The sequence below is a fragment of the Diabrotica undecimpunctata genome, chromosome 8, assembly GCF_040954645.1.
Source record: "Diabrotica undecimpunctata isolate CICGRU chromosome 8, icDiaUnde3, whole genome shotgun sequence".
Classification (NCBI taxonomy): Eukaryota; Metazoa; Arthropoda; class Insecta; order Coleoptera; family Chrysomelidae; genus Diabrotica; species Diabrotica undecimpunctata.
The window spans coordinates 15341799-15366395 of NC_092810.1; the positions used below are offsets into that span (position 1 = coordinate 15341799).

The 24597-nt window shown below is 34.1% G+C and overlaps 1 protein-coding gene across 1 annotated transcript; it reads right to left on the bottom strand.

Moving 5' to 3' along the window:
- Positions 1-3300: 3300 nt before the first annotated feature.
- LOC140448303 (E-selectin-like) lies at positions 3301-24010 on the bottom strand. Its single transcript, XM_072541390.1, has 4 exons — positions 23882-24010; positions 11756-11847; positions 6865-6973; positions 3301-3675 (listed from the first exon to the last, which is right to left on the bottom strand). Exons 1-4 carry the CDS (start codon positions 23934-23936, stop codon positions 3383-3385), a joined length of 549 nt encoding a protein of 182 aa, XP_072397491.1. The 5' UTR covers positions 23937-24010; the 3' UTR covers positions 3301-3382.
- Positions 24011-24597: the final 587 nt, after the last annotated feature.

The window sequence follows — 24597 nt, forward strand, 5'->3', positions numbered from 1 at the left end:
GAAAATACGAATTTTCGTCTCGCTCAGTACCGCCATAATGTACAGTAAATTCCAGCGTTGATCCAGACTGTTCCTGAGTTTCAGTTTGGACTACAAGGCGTATTCGTGAGCTAGGGCCTAAGTGCGTTAAGGTAACGAACAATATATACTAACCATTGAGAGAAACAATTAATAGTGGGTTGTCCGCCTTTAAGCTCCCTTAGTAAAATCTCTTCTCGTCTCCCTTCGCAAACTTTGATAACCACTACTAGCTTTCTTGTACATCTTGTGTAGTAGTTGTAATTTTACGATTTGTTAAATACATAGTAAGTTGAAAGGGGCTTGTTTTTTTTTACCGTTAGATAGAGACAAGAAGGGAACACATTTTTGCTTTGTACATCTTTTTGGCTTCTAACGCAAGCCCATAACCTCTGACTCTTTACAGGGCCTGCATCGGAGTATCCTTCAGCGCCTATCCCGGTTTTTTTTACCCTCTTGTAAATCCACGAGGGCGAAAACACGACCTATTCGACTAGTGGACCAGTATGCCTCAAATTTGCTCGGACAGCTAAATCTCCTTTAAACACAGGGGATATTACAGTGGTGACAGTGCTAAGCATCCCTTAGCCACAATCCTCTTTTAATACAGAGGTCAGCGGTCACTACCCGCTTTTCCTACCCGTTTTAAATGTGGTACCCTTTTTTATTACAGTGGTGACAGCGGTGACCACTATTTACCTACCCTCTTGTGCCCAGTTATTAAAAAGCCTCATTTATTACAACATTTCGCATGTAGAGCCCGAGGAGTCACGTCTACATGCCCAGTAACTGATTTTACACATTGCTCCCAGAACGAGAATATGCGCCGGGTGTCATCCGGATCGCGAAGCACGTCATCCGAGGCCTCGCAGCTATTGGTTATACCATCAACTTTCATGGGTGAAATAAAAGGGTGGTTTCAGAATGTTAATAAGGAACTGTGCTTAGACATGTGTAGTAGAAATCTGCAGTATCATAAAAACTGTGCTATGAATAACTTTAAAACCTGGTATAAATGTTTATTTTACTAAAAAATATTTTATTTGTCTTCCTGTATAAATATTGTACTATATATTTGTAGATTAAAAATATTAGTACAATTTTAATTAGAAATAATAATATTTATCGCAATTTACCACCTTGTGTACCTATTAAACACATATTTTCAATAATTCTACTGTTCTTACTAACTACTTATGATAAAGTAGATCCAATAAAGGTCACAACTTTTTGTTTCTCATACCTCGATTAACTTTTTGCGAGAACAAAGCAGCGAGGGTTGGAAATAGAATCTTTTAGGGTTGACGCCAGTTCGTCGAAAAATATTGTTCAGCAATATTAGAGAACTTTTTTTTGCGGTTAGTTAGGTAACGTTTTTGAGGTAGTAAATTTAAAACAGTTGGTAATAGCGATTTTCAGTACAGTATTCAGGAAAATAATAATGATACAAGATCATATACAGGCTATAAATATTTTCATATCTTCACTTTTAATACAACTGTTAGTCAATATTATCGCGGCGTATTTTTTTTCCATTTAATTTAAATGTAGTCATTTGATTGACGACAAGTAAACATCATATCGATAACAAATGAATTAAGACATAATTAAGATGAATTAAGAACCCATTAAAATTTAAAATTTTTTACTTTCAAAATTAATAACTTCAATGCAAAGAAAAACAATACCTACAAATTTTATCCTCAGAAGTAAAGAATGCCCTACAGAATGCAAAACAAGGAAAAGCACAGGGTCCTGATCAAATTCCAATTGAACTGTTAAAAGCCTTAGATGACGGTAATATAAAGAGACTCACCCGAATTCTCAACCACATATATGTAGAGGGCAACATCCCGGAAGAATGGCTTAAATCGATATTTTTACCTCTACCAATAAACAACAATCCCAAATCATGTAATGACTATAGATTGATAAGCCTAAAGTGCCACCCTTTAAAGATTCTCTTGAAAATTGTTCAAAACCGAATATAAGAAATGTGAGGAGCAGATAGATGAAACTCAGTTTGGCTTCAGAGGAGGCATGGGTACAAGAGAAGCATTATTTGCGTTGACGGTACTCTTGCAGAAATGTCGGGAATATAACAAGAGTGCATATGTATGCTTCATAGACGTTAGGAAGGCCTTTGACCGAGTGCAGCATATGAAGTTAATAGATGAATTAAAAAACATAAATTTAGACAAAAAAGACATTGAGTTTATTAAGGCTATATACTGGAACCAGAAAGCAGTAGTAAAGGTGAACGATATAGAAACAAATAATATACCGATTGCGAGAGGGGTTAGGCAAGAATGCGTCTTGTCTCCGACGCTTTTCAACGTGTACTCACAGGTCATATTCAGAAAAGCCTTATGGGAAAGAAAAGAGGAAATAAGAATTTGTGGAGAAATCATAAACACCATGAGATTTGCAGATGACACGGTAATTATGGCTGAGAGTATAGAAGAACTACAAACTTTACTAGATGCAATAAATAGTGAATGCATTCAAATGGGACTTGACATCAACACAGATAGGACCAAATTTATGATAGTACCAAGGAGTCCAATAAATAATGAACAACTAACTCTTGGTGGACAGCAAATAGAGAGAGTGACAAAATATAAATATCTGTGAGCTTACATCAACACAGAATTAGATCCAGACCAAGAGATCCGGGTACGAATAGAAATGGCAAGGGCAGCGTTCTTAAAATTCAAACAATTGTTCTGTGACAAAAATCTGAATACTGCGCTGAGACTGAGGTTTGTTGAATGTTACGTCTGGTCGCAACTATTGTACGGGGTAGAAACATGGACACTAAAAGCGCACATAGTTAAAAAGATTGAAGCCTTTGAACTTTGGATATACCGGAGAATGTTGAGAATTCCATGGACTGCCAGGGTCACCAATGAGGAAGTGCTGAGAAGGATGGGTCGAGACAAAAAATTGTTGAGAACGATAAAAGTACGCAAGACTGCATACCTTGGACACATACTAAGAAATAATAAATATAGTCTTCTGCATGTCATCATGCAGGGTAGAGTCGATGGCAAAAAGGGAATAGGTAGGAAGAGGAAGTCATGGCTGCGAAATAGGCTGCGAAATATATAGGCATGCGAAATATTTCCATGCCTATATATATATATATATATATATATATATATATATATATATATATATATATATATATATATATATATATATGTTGGGTATATTTCAGTCTAGTTGTGTGATGGAAGTTTCCGTTATGGGTTTCTTACTAATATAAGCACACAAAAAAAGTTTGCTTTAAATACTTTATTAAGTAATAACAGAGTACCTTCTACACAGTTTACAGAGCCAAACAGATTTTTGACTGACATGCTTAATGAGCTCTATCAACAAAAATATTTATAACTGGCGCTGTGCAACCACATGAAGATCCTTCATTCTGATAAGAAACTACTTTCTCACACACCGGAATTAATTTGACATCGCAAGAATCGTCGTTCCATAAGGATTTAGCGCCAGATTTAAAGACTGTCAGACAATTTTCATTACCCTTTGCATTGTTTGGTTCTCCAGTGTTCCAGTTAGTGAATACGAATGGTTCTCCTTTTAGCCAGAACCAACTGTTTCCAATCTTTTGACCTGATGTCCAGAAGATATTTGCTAAATCTACAATAAAATAAAAAGTCATAAAGTCATAATATTTTAGATGCGGTAGACTCAATCTTATGTATGGTCTGCGTCATGTGAAAATTGCGTAAGTCCACTTTTTAAGAAATCCCGTATTTTAACCCTTTCTTTACTAGACCTGATCAGCGACGCAGTCGCACCGTTCCCAGGGTTTTTGAAGTGCCAGCGACGTATATATACGGTTGCTCATTTAATGCAAAGAAAAACTCAGAAAATGCTTTTTAATGTTCTAAAAATATAAAACGAAAGTATTTTTAATAACTAACTATAAACTAAATATGAAATGAATACGAAAGTAGTCATTAGAATTGTTCCTGGGTATGGTAAATGCCAAAGCAAGGATGTGCGCAGAGACCCACGTCACATTCCCGACACATGTACCTTGATTCGCGCCGTTTCTTTGCTTGAGTCTTTGTTGTTGAGCAAACAGTGCATCTACGAACTTTGTTATTGGGGACAATATCAGGAAAATGTCTACCTACAAGACGAAAAACGTTTCGCACAGGCACTACAGTTGTATGTTTTGGTAAATGATACCTAAAAATAACATCTCATTGTAACAAGATAATTTCAAGATTAGATCCACATACCTGTCTAGAAGCTGACGAATAAGATTCAAGTGAAACTGGGCCAATGGTGTTTTCTCTGGGTGTTGTGTAAGGTATATTGCATGTGTATTTAGAATAGCAAGGTCCAATATGTGAAAGAAGAGCTTTTTATACCATTTGACAGTTTTCCTGACGCTTTCTGTGGAACTAAGTAACCTGTCAGTCCTCTCCACTGCTCCCATATTCATATTGTAATCTACTACACAAGCTGGTTTTTTAATGAATTCGTTTGTCTTTCTGTTTTTTAGCAAATTCTACCATTTTGTCTTGGTGTATGGTAGTAAGCATAGTGACCTCTCTTCGATCCTTCCATTTTAGTGCCAACATATTGCAACTTGACATTGAGGAAGTTGCAACTTTTTGTAGTTTTTCTGCTAAATTAGGCATGTGTTTTCTGTTGACCCTGACTGTTCCACAAGAGTTAGTTTTATGGTCAAACAGGTAACTTAACAAACTAGGAGACGTGTACCAGTTATCAGTAAAGAGCGAGTGACCTTTGTCCAAATAGGGTTTCATAAGAGTGGCAACCACAAAAATCCTGACATAAACGATAAAGTCTAACACATAACTCGTTTCACAGTCACACAGAAGAAACAATTTTATTCCAGATGGCGTTTGGTTTTTATAAACTGTTTAAACTGCAGCCGTCCTTTGAATAGAACCAAACTTTGGTCGATTACCAGATTTTGGAATGGCCTAAAATTATTAGCAAATGAGTTTTTTACCTGCAAAAAACGCCTCGCACCTTGTAATAAAAATCCGCTTGAGGTTGATTAGCATTTTCAGCGAAGTGTAACATTCTCAGTAAGGACTGAAAGCGATTCCGGGACATTACATTAGAAAATATGGTTGTATATGACAAATCGTTTGTTGACCAATTTTCTGTAAGTTTGGCTTTTCTATGGCGTGCTGCGAGTAATAGCACAGCGATAAATGTAAAAAATTCATTTTCTTTAAGAGGCGACCAAGCAATCTTTTTATTTTTGCAAGCTTCCGCTATGGCAAAATTATTTTTTTCATGTATAATTAAATTAACGGTACCTGGATTTAGAAAGGAATCAATCTATTTCCCTGGCAGAATTCTCAATATTGTCTAAATGGGCACCTGAATTTGTTGTGCACCAAACTCGTACACGACAGGAACAAATTGCTGTTTATCCCACTGTATACTAAAATCATCCGCTAAAGCGCTTTTGCTTTCATTTCTCGATGTATTTGCAACCACTACTTAGGCTTCGTCCTTATTAGCACCTTCATTTTCAGAAATAGCTTCATCATTCCCATAAATAATATTAACAATATCCTCCTCTTCTGAATCATCGCTATCTGATACATAATTGCTTTCACTTTCTACAAAAGGCTCTTCATCGGAATCCAAGCATGCCAGTATATCATCATACACTTTTTGCGTTAGTCCACACAAACTACCTGTATCGCATGAGCGGCTTCTTTTTCTCGAATCAGACATTTTCTTGAAATTTCACAATACATTGGCACTGCAACAGTAAGAGCAGAATACTGCGTAGTCAGTGCTAACGTGATATTTGCGGTACAAGATGCATGCTAAACATAGATCAGAAACCCGACCATACCCGCCAGTTACCAAAACGCCGTGTATCAGAAGCTGCCGTATCAATACGGCAGTGGGTTCATCACAATGCATGTTCGAACGTAGCAATACGGGATTGGGGCTGATGGCACTGTAACAATGCCGGATAGATGCGGCAATGGGGCTGGCAGAGGTGCAAAAAAAAATTTGATGCCGTATACAAACGGCATAGTATTAGAAACGTTTTTACTCGAAAACGTATATATACGTCACTGGGAACAGTGGCACTTTTCCCCAAACCGTATATATACGTCGCTGGTAAAGAAAGGGTTAATGCCACCTTGTTAAACAGTTTGGACTGCTTAACATTAAAAAATATCTCAGCTATTACTTACTAGATGGTGCTACATAATATGGATTTGAATGTTGCCTACATCCGTTCATTTTGCGTAAGTCTGCACATTCTAGATTGTGAATATCATTTAATAACGTGCATCCATAATTATTGCAAAATTATAGTGAAATAGTAATTGTAATTAGCTGTCAAATAGTCCAGGTAAGTAAGTTTAGAAAAAAAGTCCATGCTGGTGTGTTTTTTTAATAAATTCTTTTATAATTAGACATTTGACTTAGGTAATTTTCAGTTTTCATGGCAAATGGAGTTACGCTAATTTCATATTAAAATTTGCTTTGTTGGTTTCGTGCACATGTTGTGATTTTAGAATATAGCCGACGACCAATAAGAAAACTGTTGGCCATTGTTGTGGCAACAGGACTTAGAATTAGAGTTTATTGAAAAATACAAGGTACGGTACAAAGGTCTTACGACCAAGTACCAGAGATTAACGAGCCTCGTCTGAACTAAGCAGAAGAAGAAGAAGAAAAGTTTGTTCTTATATAAGAAAATAAGATATTTTAATGTTTGCTAAATTGACCTCAAGATATATCGCAAAAAAAAAGCTATTATTAAAACTTGGTCCTTTAATATTTTATAGAATTAAAAAGACTTACGGTTGGCTTGAATTGCAGTATTGACAGCGTCGCTTTTTTCTTTGGTCTGGATGCTAACTAACGACATTCCAATTGCCTGGCATGCAGCAATAGCGTCTTTGTGACTAACCTATAAAAATTATTTTTTGTTTAGAAATTAAACTAATAAGTAGTGATTGTTTCGATACTATAATTTTTTAACTTTCTTAACTTGTTATGTTAAATGTTAACTACATGTGTGGATATTTCATAAGCTTCACAATACGTGCTTTAGTTTTGTACTTGATTAACATAATATTTGAAGACATGGGTACAAAAAGGAAGCAGATCCATATTTTTATAATTTTTTTCAATTAATTTTTAATCAATGTACGTTAATTTAAAGACCCTCTATCGATCGGTGTCAAGTGAAATATAATGAATATTCAGATGTTTACTGATTGGATTCTCTGCAAAAAGAAGACAGCTCCGGATCTCTCTCCATGCGTTGGACCTACTGCCTTACGATTCTTCATCCTGTTGAACGCCTCAATACCTTCATCTCTTCCTATCGCCGGTATTACATTCTTATTTGGGATCCTGCATCCTCTTTTTTTTCTCTGCTGTACTTTATTTTGCAACTTTTTAAAGTACTTATACCATCTTTGCTTAATTTCAACAACGGTTCTTAACACTCTTCCATCCGCACCCTTAAGTACTGCCGTATGTGAGTTAAGTCCTTTGATGACTTATTCTTTGCTTTAGCGATGCTGTGTAACCTTTTTTTTTGTGCAGACAATATTTTCATAGCAGCAGCTACAGCAAGCTTTACATCCCTATTTGCTACCTTATATGTATCCTTATCTTCCTCTCTTCTAGACCTATCACGCCTTTTTCTAGCCTCTTTTTTCTTTCTAACGTTCTGTTGAACTGCATCTTTTCACCTCCAAGTTTTTTTGTATCTAACAGGCCCAGATGTTAAGATTTCATTCTGTTATCTTCAACAACTGTGTTGTTATTTCGATATTGTAGCTACAGAAGTTGTGATCAGGTTCATCATTGTTTCGATTTGTATTATAAGATCTCTCATCTTAACTTTTAACTCAGAGAAATCAGAGTGCTAAGTACCGTAAGCGCACAAGCGAGTGCTTATGCGTAAGTGAACTCTGGATTTATATGTGTTTGTGTTTAGGTTTGTTGTAGTTTTGTCTCTTAGTGTGGGATATATTTTTTAGCGCATTTGTTATAAATCTTGCAACCTATGTAGTTTGCTTAATATTTTCCCGAACAATTTACGTATTTAACCATGTATCTTTTACGTTTCTTGGACACTGACTAGTTTGGTGTAGTTTCGTGGATTTTATACATCTTAAGATACGGTGACATTCACCTAGACTTTGTCCTTGAAATCCTCCAGTGTATATTTAAATAAAAACTCGGAATAAGGAATAAAATGCTCGGGTGAGATTCCTGTTTAACATATCTCGTAATTGTTATAGTTTGCGGACGTGGAACTTTAGATCTTAACAATTGCGTTTTGGTTCCACTAAAAGTTTATCAGAATTTCAAGCTCATTATTTAACTTTACCTGAACTTGACCATCTAACTTCGCTCAAACCTGACACCTGTATTGCTAAACATTTTATCTCTTGGCATGCGAGTTTTCTCGTTTCAAGCAGACTTCTAACATTCCATATTGCAATTATAAAGTTTATATTTACAATATTAAAATATTTAGACGATTTCTCTTAGGGATTCTTCGCACTTCTTGATCATATAAGTTCTGCCAGGACCTGTCTTTTTCCAGATTTTTTGAGAAATAGTTACCAGAGTGGTTTTTCATTACTTTCTATAGTTTGCATATTAACCGATACTTTGGACAAAGACCCTATTTTCTGTCGTTCACTCTGGATCAGATGCTAGTTTTGGTCCACTTCGATTTTTCCACTTCCCCGGTATCTATAAATATAGGAGGAGATTTGAGCTCATTTTTTCTTTCGGTGGTTGCATCAATTGGTTTATCTTCATCTTTAGAGTTATTATTGTTAAATATGTTGCTGTTTGTTTTATTTGTAGCTAACCAGTAATCCTTACCAATATTGATTCAGATCATTTTCTAGTTGGCACAACAATTCGGGCTAGAATCTCAAATGTGAAGAAGAAGAGAAGTACCAAAACAAGGCGCCTTAATATTGAACTCCTCAAAAACCCGCAAACGGTAGAAAGGTTTCAAAACTATATCGAAACGAAATACATAACTAAAGAGAATCTAACAATTAGTGAACAATGGGAAATGTGTAAAAATTATATTAAAGACGCAGCAAATAACATTTTAGGGCCGCAAAGACCACCACTACGCAATAAGTTTCGATGCTAAGTGCGAGGACATTACAAGAAGAAAGAACAATGCATATAAACTGATGCAGCAAAGAAAAACCCGAGAAAAAGAACAAAAATATAGAGATCTCAGAAGAGAATAGAAGTAGATCCATCGGAGAAAAAAGCGAACTTATGAAAATAGAATATTGGAAGAACATGAGGCATTAAAAAAGGAAAATCAAACAAGAAAATTCTTTAAAAATCTAAATAAAGCAAGAAAAGAATTTAAATCAAGGATCGGACTATGTAAGGATAAGGAGGGGCATATACTCAATACAAAAGAAGAAGTATTGGAAAGGTGGGTAGAACACTATAAAGAACTACTTACTATCGAAGTAGAAGATCCAAATCAACCACCCCCAGGAGCAAACAGCAATACACCATTGGAGCCTTCATCAATTCAGGAAATACGGGATGCAATAAAACACCTAAAAAATAATAAATCTCCAGGAAGTGATGGTATACCCGCGGAACTTATTAAATGTGGAGGTGCTACTCTCATATATATAAAATCATACTGAGAACCTGGAATAAGGAACAAATCCCAGAAGAGTGGTGTAATGGGATCGTGTGCCCGCTACACAAAAAAGGCGATCAATTGGAATGTAGAAACTATAGGGGAATAACCCTATTTAATACAGCAGACAAAATATTTTCGAGTATTTTATATGGTCGCCTGAGTGCATATTTAGAGGAGCTTCTTGGTGAATATCAAAGTGGTTTTAGACCAAGGTCAATTAACAACAGACCAGATCTTTGTGCTTAGGCAAATACTGGAAAAACCCAATGAATTCAATATCGACACATACCATCTTTTCGTAGATTTTAAATCGGCCTATGATAGTGTGCTAAGAAATAAATTGTATGAAGCCATGGATGAATTCCACATCCCTGATAAACTTATAAGATTGGTTAAGGCTACAATGCGTAAAGTTGTTTGCAAAGTCGAAATACAGGGCGAACAATCACAGGCATTTGAAACGCATGTTGGGCTGCGACAGGGAGATGCGCTGGCGTGTCTCCTTTTCAACATAGCTCTGAAAAAGGCGGCCAGGGATACCCAAATAGGCAACAGAGGAAACATTTTTAATAAATCATCCCAAATTTTGGCATACGCAGATAATGTTGACCTAGTTGCCTGCACAACACGCAAGCTAGAAAAAATGTATACCACCTTGTCAAACGGCCTTAAAAAATATGGGCCTGCAAGTAAATGAGAAGAAAACTAAGATAATGGCATCAACACCCAACAACAGAGCCAGAAACATCGGCCACCAATTTACGGTTGATAACTCTACCTTTGAAGTGGTGGACAAATTTACATACTTAGGCTCCCTGATCACCAAGGAGAATGTCATGATGGAAGAAATCAAGCGAAGAATATTCCTAGCAAACAAATGCTATTTTGGACTGAGTAGACATATGAGAAGCAGAAACTTAAGCCAAAAAACAAAAATAACCATATACAAGACCCTTCTACAACCAGTGTTAACGTATGGGTCTGAGACATGGACCATTTCCAAGGCAGATGAAAATCTCCTGCTTAAACTTGAACGAAGGATCCTTAGAAGAATATTCGGTGGCATCTGTGAAAATGGTGTTTGGAGAAGGAGGTACAACTACGAGATATATCACAGATATAAACATATATTTGGTGGTAAAGACGAAGTATCCTTTATAAAAATAGGAAGACTAAGATGGTCAGGACATATGGCAACATCACAGCAGAACAACCCTCCTAGAAGAATCCTTATGTTACAACCTGTGGGAAGTAGAAGTAGAGGTAGGCCAAAACTCAGATGGAAGGATGGTGTAGATGAGGATGATAGACAAATGGGCCCAACAAACTAGCAACAGTTGGCAATGGATAGAACCTACTGGCGTAATAGACTTGGGAAAGTTAAGGACATGATGATGAACCAGTAATCCTTAATTGTAGTTTGTTTTAGTTTTTTTAACGCTTTCTTTCGGGCTTCATAATATTTTTCAATTTAAAATTGATAATTAGCTTGCGTGGAATTTTGTGTTGTGCTTATAGTAGATGAAGATTCTGCTAAAAGTATAAATGTTTGATGTGTTTATTCACCTGACATTGATTGAAAGTTTGATGTAAATGTTTGCTGTTGTTAATAAGCCATCGTGGAAGGGATTAGATGGGTGTTTGTTGCTATTAGCTGTTAATAGGATGTCAGCGTTTTATTTATCATCAAGTGACCGTTTTGGTCGTAGCATATAGTAAGGTTAATTTGCATAAGTTGCATTTTATTATAATTAATAATATTTTTCATTTACTTGAAGTACCATGTATGTCTTAGTTAAACATTTTAATATTTTTATACTTATAGTAAGTAAACTGATTGAAGGACTGTTATTCATTGGATATTTTTAGCACTTCTTAATTACCCGATTAAGGAATCTGAAGCTGAATCTAATAGTCTTTAATAGAAAAAACAATTCTTGTTTAAATTTGACAGCCTAGTTTATTATGTTGTAGGCCTGTAACATTGTAGGTTGTAAATTAAAATTAATATTGTTATAGTTTAGTTATACTTACCGGAGTAGTCAATACTTGATAGGATGTGACTGGAGAGGGTATTACATCTCTTGTATTACCTTCGCAACATCCACAATTTCCATTTCCATTGGCTAGAACAAGTATATTTAAATGGTAAATATAAAGAACTTTTATTTTCTGTAATAAAAAACTGTTATAATACTGTTATAAAAAATATAGTATAATACAATTACAAAAATATAAATAATACAAAAAAAATACAAAAAAAATAAAAATACAAACAGAAAAAATAGAACAGGTAAATGAGTATATCTATCTAGGACAAGCAATCAGAGCTAACAGAGAAAATTATTTTTTTTTTTTTTTTTTTTTTGTGGCTTTAGCACTTAGCTATTTAGCCAATTACATATTGAGATATAATAAAAGAAAAATATAATTAATACTAAAGAAAAAAAAAAAGTGTATGCATATACACATAAGTGCATACATAAGTGTACATTATACAGTGTATACATACATAAGTGTATAATCTATACTATTAATTGCTAGTGCAAAAAGTGTATCTATTCGAGTCAAAAAACCTCATAAAATCCCTATAACTAAATCAAACAAAAAGAGAAAATTATATCAAGAAAAAAACAAATATAAGGAACAACAGGGATACTCACTTCTCGTCCAGGGACCCATCAGGACATTTGTTTAAGACATTACTAGCAATAGGTCACGGAAAGAAAGGTAAATAAACAATTGGGTTAGAACAAAGGTTAACGAGCTTAGCTGAGATTGACTACAGACACACATTTGCACTATGTATAAATTTAATCAAACAATCATAAACTTTTTTATTATTAGTAGCCAACAGGTTATTTATTTGATATGGAGGGAATATTTTCAGAGTTTGCAAGTTGTTTAAAAGAATTCCTGAATGCTGAAGATATTTGGAACACTTAAAAAAGATGTGGTTAAGATCTCCTTGTTCTTGACAAGTTTCGCATAAGTCTGAATTATATATTTTGATTTGAGCAAGGTGAACAGGATAACAAGCGTGGCCAAATCTCAATCTTATTAAAGTTGTTGTATATTTACGAGCGGTATTGAAATTCTTGAACCATCTGGAATTAGGGATGTGTGGTTGTATATGCACGTATTGTGTTGTTGAGTGGTCGCAAAAAGTTTGCCAAGCGGTATTCCAACGATCTCTTTGATTTCTTTTAGAGATGAGAAAAGCATCAGGAACGCAAATTCTCTCATCTGGTAAAATTTCAGCTGTCGAGGTTATTGCAGCTTTTGCAATGTAATCAACATGCTCATTATGTTTTATACCAACATGAGCCTTTACCCAAATAAAATTCGTAGTTTTATTTTTATTTTTAAGGTTAACAAGTATGTTCTTAATTTGGTAAATAAAAGGATTAGAATTATAATTGGGTAATTTTGTATTTTTGAGAGATAATAAGACTGATAATGAATCGGATATTATTAAAACTGCATTATTGTTTAAACTGTCGAAATATTTCAAGGCTTCAAGAATTGCAAGAGCTTCAGCACTAAAAATTGAGCAATTGAGAGGTAGTTTGAACATTTTTTCTATTGACTTGGATGGAATGTAGAAAGCACATCCGGTCCCTTCCGATGTTTTGGATGCATCTGTATAGATTACAGTTGCCATGGGCCATTTTTTTATGTAAGAATTTAAGATGCATGAATCTAATGATGGAATACTATAATATGTTGGTATGTGTATATAAGCTTCATTAAAAAATGCGAAATAGTCGTTAATCTCAAGGTTGCTAATACTGTTGGTATACTTATTGTTACACATGGCTCTAAAGGCCGTGCAAAGGGTTGGTGAATTTTTATGAATCCAGTAACTGTTTGTTAGATCCTCGGTATTTAGCGAGCTTATGCCAGAATATAAAGAATTGTTGATATATGAAATTTTCACTACAAATTTTTCACTTAGATTATCTCGTCTAAAATTTAAAGGAGGTTCTAAAGCTTCAACATGCAATGGAGCTATTGGAGTAGACTTCATTGCTCCCATACAAGTACGTAGAACAGTCCGTTGAAATACATCAATTTTATTTAAAATTTGTTTGCTTGCTGATCCATAAAGTATACATCCATAGTCCAGAATGGATCTGATATAAGATTTGTAAAAAAGCAAAGCTGTTTCTACGTCAGCACCCCACCAAGTTTTAGAAATTGATTTTAAAAAATTGAGACCTTTATTGCTTTTGTCAAGCATATACTCGATGTGTACTTTCCATGTTAACTTTTGATCTAGAAACATACCTAGATATTTTATTGACTTACAGAAATTTAAACTTTGGCCATTTAATAAAATAGTATTTATGTTTGGAATATTATGTCGTGAAAAAATGCACACGTTTGATTTATTAGTGGATAAATTAAAACCATTTTTACAAAACCAGTTTGAGAAATGTGCATGTAATTTTCTTAAAATTGTAAGGGAAGGTTCATATTTACTCCTTTCTGTATAGACTAGAAAGTCATCAGCATATTGGATTGTTTTGTAAGTGATACTTGGTATATTAAGACTATGAAAATCGGCAGTATACAGATTAAAAAGAAAAGGGCTTAAGACTGATCCCTGAGGTAATCCCCAACTATTATAACGTGGTCCAAGAAATTCATTTTTATAGTTTCTAACGTATAAGCGTCTATTAGTGTAGAAATTAATTATGGTTTGTGCCAGATTTGTGGGTATTTGAAATTGATTGATCATTTTGTCTTTTAATCGAGGTAAACACACACTGTCATAAGCACCTTCTATATCTAGAGATAAAGTAGGCAAATAGTTATTTCTGGAAAAGTTACTCTGTATGTCCGTTACAAGTGTAGCTAGTGCATCTAAAGTTCCACATCCTCGTTTGTATCCAAACTGATTATTTGGTAGTAATTTTTTGGTATGGACCCACCATTCTAGTCTATGTTTTAACATTCGTTCCAAAGTTTTAAATACACAAGAAAAGAGAGAAATCGGTCGATAAGATTCTGCTGAATTTGGATCTTTTGCAGGCTTTAGAATCGGAATAACAATGATGTCTTTAAAAAAATCTACCTCAGAATTGTCTTGAATGATTCGATTTAAAAAGTCTAATAGAAAATGTTTTGCTACTTCTGGGAGGTTAATAAGCATGGAGTATTTGATATGATCGTATCCTGGACAATTATCTTTACGATCATTTATAGCGAAAATTAGTTCATTATAAGTGAAAGGTTTTAGTAGAAAATGATTTTTTTCAGATGGGGTTGAATCTATGTAGCTGGATTTTTGAGGGTTCGCAGTTGGTGGTGCAACTTTAATAAGAAAGTCATCAATCCATTTTTGATCGAAAGATTTTATTTTTGATATTGGTTTTCTGTAAATTTTTCTAGCTTGATTCCAAAGAGTTGTAGCTGGTGTATTTTTATTCAGGGAAGAGACCCATTCAATCCAATGTTTCTTTGCTATATTTTTTAATGTTTTTTTGGTTCTAGCCGAGATCTCCTGGTATTGAACGTAATTTTCAAAATTAGTGTTTTTTTTGTAATTTATTAAAGCCAATTTTCGTTGTTTGATAATATTGTCACAATCAATATTCCACCAAGGGGGTGGGTGCCGTTTACATTTATAAGGTTTATATTGGGGTATAGCTGCTTCTGCGGCCGTATTTATATTATTAATGAAGGAGGAGTACTGTTCAGTTAGATTATCCGAGTGACTGTTATTCGTATCGTGCAAAATCTGAATCGTCGAGGTATATAACGCCCAATTGGCTTTTTTAATATTCCATTTATTTTTAGGAGATATTTCATTTTCATTAATTGCAAAAATTAATTCTATAGAAATGACATAGTGATTTGATCCTAGGGTATCAGAGATGACATTCCAAGATGTTTTGTTAACTAGTTCAGGTGAACAAAAGGTTACATCAATAGCTGAATCCCGTTGATCAGGACGCCTTAAAATCGTAGGTTCTCCATTGTTTAAAACAGTTAAATTTAAATCATCTGCGACATTTATTAGTTGTGATCCTGTGGTATCATTATTATGACAGCCCCATATAGAGTGGTGTGCATTAAAATCACCACCTATAATTAAAGGCCCATCAAACTGTTCAAAAATTTTTACCCAATCTTCATATATTGTTTGTATTTTTGGAGGTTTATAAATAGATACAAAATTTAAAGACAAAGTTCCATATTTAACTTGTACAGCACACACTAAAATATTTTCATTGTAATTTATATTGATCTTATGTTCCACAAATTGAAGAGATTTGTGTACTAAAATTGCCACACCAGCATAGCCATCGTTTCTGTCATTGCGTATTATATTGTAACCACTAAAACTATATTGTTGATTTTTTTTAAACCAAGTTTCGCTTATAAGCGCAATGTCGATATTTTTATCAAAAAGAAATTGTACCAGACTATTTTTGTTAGCTATAGCAGAACGTGCATTCCATTGCATTATATTTAAATTGCGTGTTTTACGATTAAATTTTATTGGTTTTTCAAAGTATCCTCCAATACTTGTTCTATACTACTTGTAATTACGTTAATATCAACAGGTTGTCTGTTGTTACTTGAAATTATTTTATTAATAAAGTCCATGATAAAAATTGATAAATTGCTAGCTATACTGCTTTTTTTGATTTCCAAACTAGAGTAGTTTGGTTTATTTGAATTTATTGTCAAAGGTTGTGAAGGTCCAAAGGTGAATGGAAATAATGGTTTTTGAACAGGTGATTGGATAGTGGGAGAGTTTGATTTTCTCTTTTTTTTGGTTGGAGGTCTATCCCTCGCATGAGTTTGTTGGGAAAAGGAATTATTTTGATTGCCATTGAAATTTGTAGAGATTTGATTACGATTTGGATGAGATAACGATATACGATCGTTGTTAGGAAGTTCTGGAAAATGTTTGTCATAATTTGTTAGCGGTGAAAAGGAATTGTGACTTACTAAACTGGATAAGGAATTCTCAGATATTTCTTTGGCTTCCTTAAATGAGGTTTTTTGCTCTATCATTATATTTTTAATTTTTTTTTGATTGTCATAAGAGGGACACTTTTTTGAGATAGATACGTGATCTCTGCTTTTACAGTGTATACAAAAAGTCAAATTTTTATCACAATTGTGTTTATCATCTTTAATCTCACCGCAATTTATACACCTTTTCTGAGTACTGTTACATTGTTTAGATACATGCCCATATCTCAAACATTTGTAACACTGGGTTATTCTACCTACAAATTGTTCAACCGAAAAAAAAACTCGATTAAAAGCTACGCGATTTGGTAAAATATTTCCCTCAAAAGTAACGACAATAGATTTTTTAGGTACAAATTCGACTGTTTTGTCTTCTTTTTGGACTTTTCTATTTAACCTATATATGTTAGTAACGCGTGAGTCTGATTCGATATTTTCCATAAGATAGTTGATATCATAACGAGTATCCACGTCTCTTATTAACCCTTTAATTTCTAGTAAATGGTTCGGTATAAATGCTCTTAAATTTTCTGATTTCAGTAGTGGATGTTTTACTAAATTATTTGCCTCTAGAAGTGATTTTAATAACACTTTAATCCGGTTTCGGCCTATACTTTTAATTTCAAGAATGCTTTTAAGATTAAATTTTTTAAAAAGAATATGACCAACAGTCATTGGATGCAATCTACCTAAATTGTTATTGTCGGTACTTTCTATATATACCCAAATATTTTGCACGTTGTACTTATCTGAGAGGAGATTGAATGTTTTCGGTTCCAACTGCTTCGCTGTTTTCTGGACATCACTATCCTCACTAGATTTATTATTAATATTATTAACACTTAAATCACTGTTATTCATGTCAGTATCTGTCGTCATAAAGGACGTCCCTTGTATTTTTTTGTCCCCCATCGGGGACCGATATTATTTCGTATTAATTATCAGTTTACACTTTTTAATTATTGTCTTATATGTAAAAAGTTAAATCCAAACACCAAGTAATTAGGAACCGGCTCGGCCTTTAACGAAATTAACGACTGACTCGGTCAAAGGAACTATCGATACTGAACAGAGAAAATTAAACAGCCGAAATATCGAGACGAGTAAGAATGGGATGGGCAGCGTTCGGCAAAGGTATATAACTCCTGTATAATACCGGTGCTTACCTACGGAGCACAGACATGGACATTTACACAGGTCAATTTGGACAAGATAAGGAAGGCACAAAGAGCGATGGAGAGACAAATGTTGGGTATATCACTTAAAGATAGAAAACGTATCCAGTGGATTAGAACCAGTACAAAGACAGTAGACGCGATAGAACAAGCACCTAAACTGAAATGAAAATGGGCTGGACACAGTGATCGTCTCCAAGACGGACGACGGAACAATGCCATCGGAAAGTGGCATTCATACAATGCAAAGAGATCAAGAGGCAGACCACAGATGAGGTGGAAAGATGACATCAGGAAACAAGGAGGTCCCACATGGTAGAGAACAGCTCAAGATAGGGAAAGATGTAGAGAACTGAGGGAGACCTACATCCAACAATGGAAGGATAGAGAATAGGTTAAAAAAAAATATAGTATAATATCTCGTTTTATCCGCCGGGATAACCAATCCACTATTTACTGTCCAACGGATTCGGGCGGATGACCTGGTAACTGGAAGGGCACTCTATTGTCCTGAGATTGAGAAATTGGTCACGAAGGCGGAAGAACCAAGAAAGTGGTCAACGGCATCAGAATACAATATTCAATAAAATCTAGGATAGGGACAGCAAGATATGCATTTCAAAAAATAGCTAAGCTATTTAAATGCCACGATTTATCCGTACCCATAAAAATCAGGTTATTACGATGTTACATATTATCTATACTATTGTACGAAGTTGAGTCGTAGACTTTCACAGACGGTACCTGTAAGAAAATTGAGGGTTCTGAAATGTGACTCTATCGTAGAATAGCTAAAGATATCCTATACCGACCACGTTACTAATCAGAACATTTTATTAAGAATGCAAAAAGGAAAAGAGTTCCTAACAACAATAAAAACAGCCAAAATTGAATAATACGGTCACATCATGAAGAACAGCAAGAGATATGAATTGTTGCAAATAATTCTTCAGGAAGGTGAAGAATTTCCTGGCTAAAAAAACTACGTACATGGTTTAATCCAACAACCAGAGACAACCTCTGAAACTTTTTCAGAGCCGCAGTCTGCAAAATATAGATTGCCATGATGGTCCTTAATATCCAAAATGGATGAGCACTACAAGAAAAGGAAGAACAAATAACTTATTTATGAAGACTTTAGTTCTAATTAACCTAACGTAGGTGTATGCCCAACAGCTTAACAACTTGAGGAAGTGGTTTAAATGCAGTAATGCAGAACGTTTTAGATCGGCAAGCAACAGGGTCCGCATAACTATGATGATTGCCAACCTTCGATAGAAGATGGAACTTGGAGAAAAAGTACAAGTATGCGAAATGAAGTGGCCTGTGTTAGACATTTTAGAGAGTAATGGATACAATATGTTTGACTTGGAATCTACCTAGTGGATCCAGTTGGCTCTTGGGGTATTTTTCTTTGATGGAAATTTTCAGTCGGCTCTTATTGATTATGCCTCCTTTTTTATGTATTGGTGGTATTGTAGATTGTGATTAGTCGTCAGGCCATTGCTTGGAGTGCCATATTTTGTTACAGAGTAGGTGTAGCAATTTTTTTAGTTTCTTCTGTAGCTTTGAGCATTTATTGTGTTATTATATCTGGACCTTGTGCTTTGTTATACTTAAGTTTACTAATTGCCAGTCATTCATTATTTTCGAGTATATAAGATTCTTTTTCGATTTCTTTAAGAGTTTGGTGTACAAGTTATTGGCGATGATCTTCTTTATATAGATCCCAGTAATTTATTCCCCATGTCTACGATATATCTTCTCTGTTGGTTTTCAGAGTTCCCGTGTGGACGTTAATAAGCCAAGTTCTGGCTATAAAGTCTCTTTTTATGTATCTTATTTTTCTGAATAGATCTCTTAGCTGATTGTTCTAATCGTGGCTCTCAATTTCTTTGCATATATTGTGATAGTATTGTTGTTTATCAGCCTTGCATCTTTGTTTCATTTCTTCGTTGAGGTCACTTAAACTAGCTTTTTCCCTTTCACTATGTTCACCACTTTAAGAAAACTTTCTTCTATTCCTAAGTATATAAAGGAATGAATTCATCTATGATCCAGTGTTTTTGTTATTCACAAAAAAAATATGGACACAGCAATCCCTCCCCAGTGATAACAATACTTTGGAGTATTGTGCAGTGGAATATTATAAGTATTGGTATACTTTGCACCATACACAAAAAATTGAATATCTTTGAATTCTCTAACCACAGAAGAATGACGCTTCTAAATACAGTTCTCCTGTATTTTGTTCAAGTTGGCTCTGGAAAAAGTAATACGTATGTCACAAATAACAACCATTGATTCAATATATAATAAATTAGTGCAAATCTTGGCCTATGCTGATGATAACAATATCTTTATATAAGTTATGAAAACGTGTTTGCATATTTTAAAGTAAAAATACTAAGATGAGTCTATGGAGTGGTGAATGACAAGTAAGTAATGAAAAATATAGAAATATGGTATAGTAGTAAGTATACCAGAAAACAGATATCGTAAAATATGTTACGATAGGAAGTCTGAGATGGATAGATTTAGGGCTACTCTGTATAGATTTAGAGCTTTTTCTAACGATCTATTATTATTTGTAATATACTATTATTAATTTTTGTAACACGTCCATATACGCTAATAACACTGTGACGTTGATACATTATGTAAGGAAAACAAATAGTCAAATAAGAGACCTAAATAGAAATAACCGCTTCAAGATAAGATATCATTCAGACCCAATTTAAATGTTAATCAGCTTTTACATAAAAAAAGTCTAAAAAACAATAATTATTTGGCATAAAATATAAAAGAAAGCAGGTAAATAACTTGTTTACAGAAAGATATTTTTAGTATTAAAATATGCAAATCTATGTATATGTATGTATATGTATAACATTTTTTGCATTTATAACGAGAGTTTTAGTATTTGTGATATAATAAAATAAATTAAAAATATTCTGTAATTGTATATAAATTATTGAAAAATAATTTTTTGTTGTATTTAAACAGTGCTTTAAAATTTATGTAAAACTACTGCGATAAAGTGCAATATATTGTTGAGTAGAGAGCTGTTTTTAATTTCGTAAATCATTCATATTTTCGTAATATTAAACTATTTGTAGTAGTATCATACATATCATATCACAAATATTTGGAAATAAAACTAACAAGTACGAGACGAAATAAAGAAAAATCAGTTCCCTCTTGTTACTTAGGTTTCGGCGTGATACTCAGTGAACACTTTCAGCATTGACCATAAATTTTCTATTGGATTTAGATCGGGACTCTCTCTAAGCTAAGGCAGGAGAGTAACGTCGTGGTTTCTTAACCGATAGAAGTCTTACCCGTATGACAAGGAACTCTATCCTGCTGAAAGATGCATTGTTATCCTCTTGAAACAAATCTCTGATAGTCGGCATCAGTGTAGCTTGCAGTATCTCTTTCTAATATTTTTTTGCATTAATATTGCCCTATACTACAGCTAAAGTCCAATCATTAGTGGGTATAGAAGCCCATACCACGACACTTACAGGATGCTTCAGAGTGACCGTAGTTCACTGGGGCAAGAGGTCTTCTTCCGGTCGGCGGCGAACAAACTTTGCTCCGGCACTCCCAAAGATCGAGATTTTGTTGCATCATTCCAAATTACCTTACTTCACTGTTCTTCTGTCCACTCTCTGTGACCCAAAGCCCAATCAATGCACTTTTGCCTCTGATTTTTGTTTAGGAACGGTTTCTTTCTAGGAGAGATAGATATCTAGATAGATTTTACGGATTAGTACCGACTATGAGTGTACTATCGTTTTATGTAAGGGTTTTACATGTTTAAATGGGGAATTGCCCGAGCTGCGATAAAATTTACCGAAATAATATAAACATCTTGAGTTCCAGTGTCAGTTGGTATCGTGTCGTATTTGTAAATAGTGCATAAAATTCTGAACATGAGTTACGTTTCATTTATATCTAGCCGAAAGCAACTAAGTGAAGATGAACTTTTACGTTTTCTTGAAAGTAATGATCCAGAGCTTGATATCAATGAGGATACAGCAAGTGATTTAGAAAATAAAGACAATATAACAGAGATAGAAGTAGAAAATGGCCTTATTGTTGATCAAAGCATAGAGCAAAATAAATCAACAGTTACTAACTCCAAAGGCTTACCGGTATATGTATCTAAAGATGGAACTGAGTGGTCAAGGTTGCCAAAAAACACAAAAGTGAAACGCGCAAAGACCAACATTCGTAGACATGCTCTCGGACTTACAAATTACAGTGATGATCTCAAAAGCGCTTTCTTTCTGTTTTTTTTTTCAGACGAAATTCGAACCATAATTGTCATGGAAACTAATCGGAAGGCTCAAGTGTATTACGATAAATGGAATACTGAAAACCCAAATAAAACTAAAGTGTATGTTTGCGTTGATTCCGTGAAGATTCAAGCCTATATTGAAGTATTGCTTATACTTGGAGGTGGAGGAGATCGATATGCTTTGGTGTGACGATATTACTTACTGCCGTTTTATAATACCAGCTGCGCTATGTCTAGAGATATATTCAAACAAATAACTTCATTTCTACGTTTTCAAAAATTTTGAAACCACACAAGAACGAAAATCAGTAGATAAACTGGCCCCAATAAATGATCCAGGTGACCATATGTGTGTAGGCGATCAATCCAGGCGACCATATATGTGTAGATAAGCAGCTCGTGTCTTTTAGAGGTAAAGCACCATTCCGATTTTATATGAAGAGAAAACATGACAAGTACGGATTAAAAATATGGGTCCTTGTGGACTGCACTGCTTCTTTTATTGTAAACGTGCAAATTTATTTGGATAAGTTTTTGAATTGTCAATAAGAAAACAAGAAAATTTTTAAATTTATTACTTTTTAGGAAAACAAGGTCCTAAGGAAAAGCTCAAGGCCAAAGAGTTGTCCTAGATTTGACAGACCATTTGGAAGAAGGGTTTGGAATAACAACTGACCATTTTTTTACGAATTTACAGCTTGCGCAAAAGTTATGGAAGAAGAGTATAACTCTATGTAAATCTCTTCGAAAAAATTAAATGTTTATTCCAAGTGAGCTTCTACCAGTATAATATAAAACAAAATATTAAAGTATGTTTGCTTTTAGAAACCATTGAACGTTAGTCTCTTATGTTCTAAAACCAAGATCTGCAGTCATATTACTTTCAAGTAAACATTATGATGACAAAGTGGCTGGTGAAGAACACTCCTGTTAACCTGAAATTATTCTACATTACAAAAAAAAACGAAAGAAGTTGTCGATACAACCGATAAGTTAGCTAAAGGATATACGGCACAAAGAAAAACAAAAAGTTGGCCGATGGCTATATTCTCTCATCTTATTGATGTCGCAGGTATGAATTTCTAAAAATTGTGGCTACTAAAATATCCTGATTAGAAAAAGCACAATACGAGTAAGCGTAAAATGTATTTTTTGGCACTAGGCAAGGAACTTGTAAAGGAATATGTTTTCAGACATGTTATAACAATAAGCACAGAAAAAAATAAAAAGCGTCATATGGCAGATGTATTCCCAGAACTTTTAAATATTACTGAGCCTAGAGTAGAATAAACAAAAAATACAAGTAGCGATTTCATGTGTTGTACAGACAAATACAGAAAAACTAGTAAAATATGTAAAAAATGTAAAATGCAAAATCAGAGATAGTTTGTGTACATTGTACAAATAGTATGTAGTTGTTATTTAGTCCATTAGCGTCATTAGTAGAATGTATTTTGTAGTAATGTGTATGCTTTAGTCTGATAATTATTAAATACTATAAAAATAATATGTTACTGGTACAGTTTTTTTTTTTCGTATAAGCCTGGTTCATCCATTTAAGAATGAAGTCCGTTAAGACCCCGGCCCGTCTTTTGTGTAATATTTTGAGGGCCGTCCGATGAAGGTTAACAGATTATATACAATAAATAAAATCGTATTCCTAAAAATATGTAAATCATACAATACCTCCAAAAACCACGGGAAAAATAAAAAGCAACAAACTAACACACCAACGGTACATTTTGTTTTTGTGAAGTTTTCATAAAATGCGAAATATATATGTACATTTTTCTGGTGGCAAGGCGTGAACCAAATTACTGCTGATAACAAATACATTAATATTCACATCATTTAGAATAAAGACCGAAGCAAAACAAACTAATTATATTCTTGAAAGGAAAATATTATTTCTACACTCAAGAAAAAAATTTGATCCACGCCTATTTTATATGAAAGAAGACATATTTTTGGAGATACCGCTTAGGTATAGATTGGGCATAGATTTAGAGAGTTACAATTAATATAAATATGAAACATAATTTATGCGAAAAAATTATTGAATTATAAAAACATATGGCATTATTCTAAAAATGAAAAAATGAAAAATAGCTTTGAAGATAAAAAATAGTTATAACAAAATATTCTCATTTACTATTAATATCTATAGTGTATTTTTATGTATGAGAGAGTAATAAAACAATAAATTATGTATGCAAATCCCTAAACTGTTGATACGGGTGTCTCAATGAAAAACAGATATTTGTCAACAAGTTTACAGAAGTATATAGGAAAACAATTTTAAATTGAGTATGACCACCAGGTATAAAGGTTGGAGCAGAATAGAATACAATAGTTGTGAGGGTTACTAATCCCTAAATAAGGTTGCCAGTGTCGGAGTGATG

Excerpts from the sequence above, each read along its gene's own strand:
- LOC140448303 (XM_072541390.1), bottom strand. The coding sequence starts at position 23,936 with ATGTACCGTTGGTGTGTTAGTTTGTTGCTTTTTATTTTTCCCGTGGTT. Across the intron at positions 6,974-11,755 it reads ATCAAGTATTGACTACTCCG|GTTAGTCACAAAGACGCTAT; the intron begins GTAAGTATAACT and ends TAATTTTTATAG. Across the intron at positions 3,676-6,864 it reads TACTGCAATTCAAGCCAACC|ATTTAGCAAATATCTTCTGG; the intron begins GTAAGTCTTTTT and ends ATTTTATTGTAG.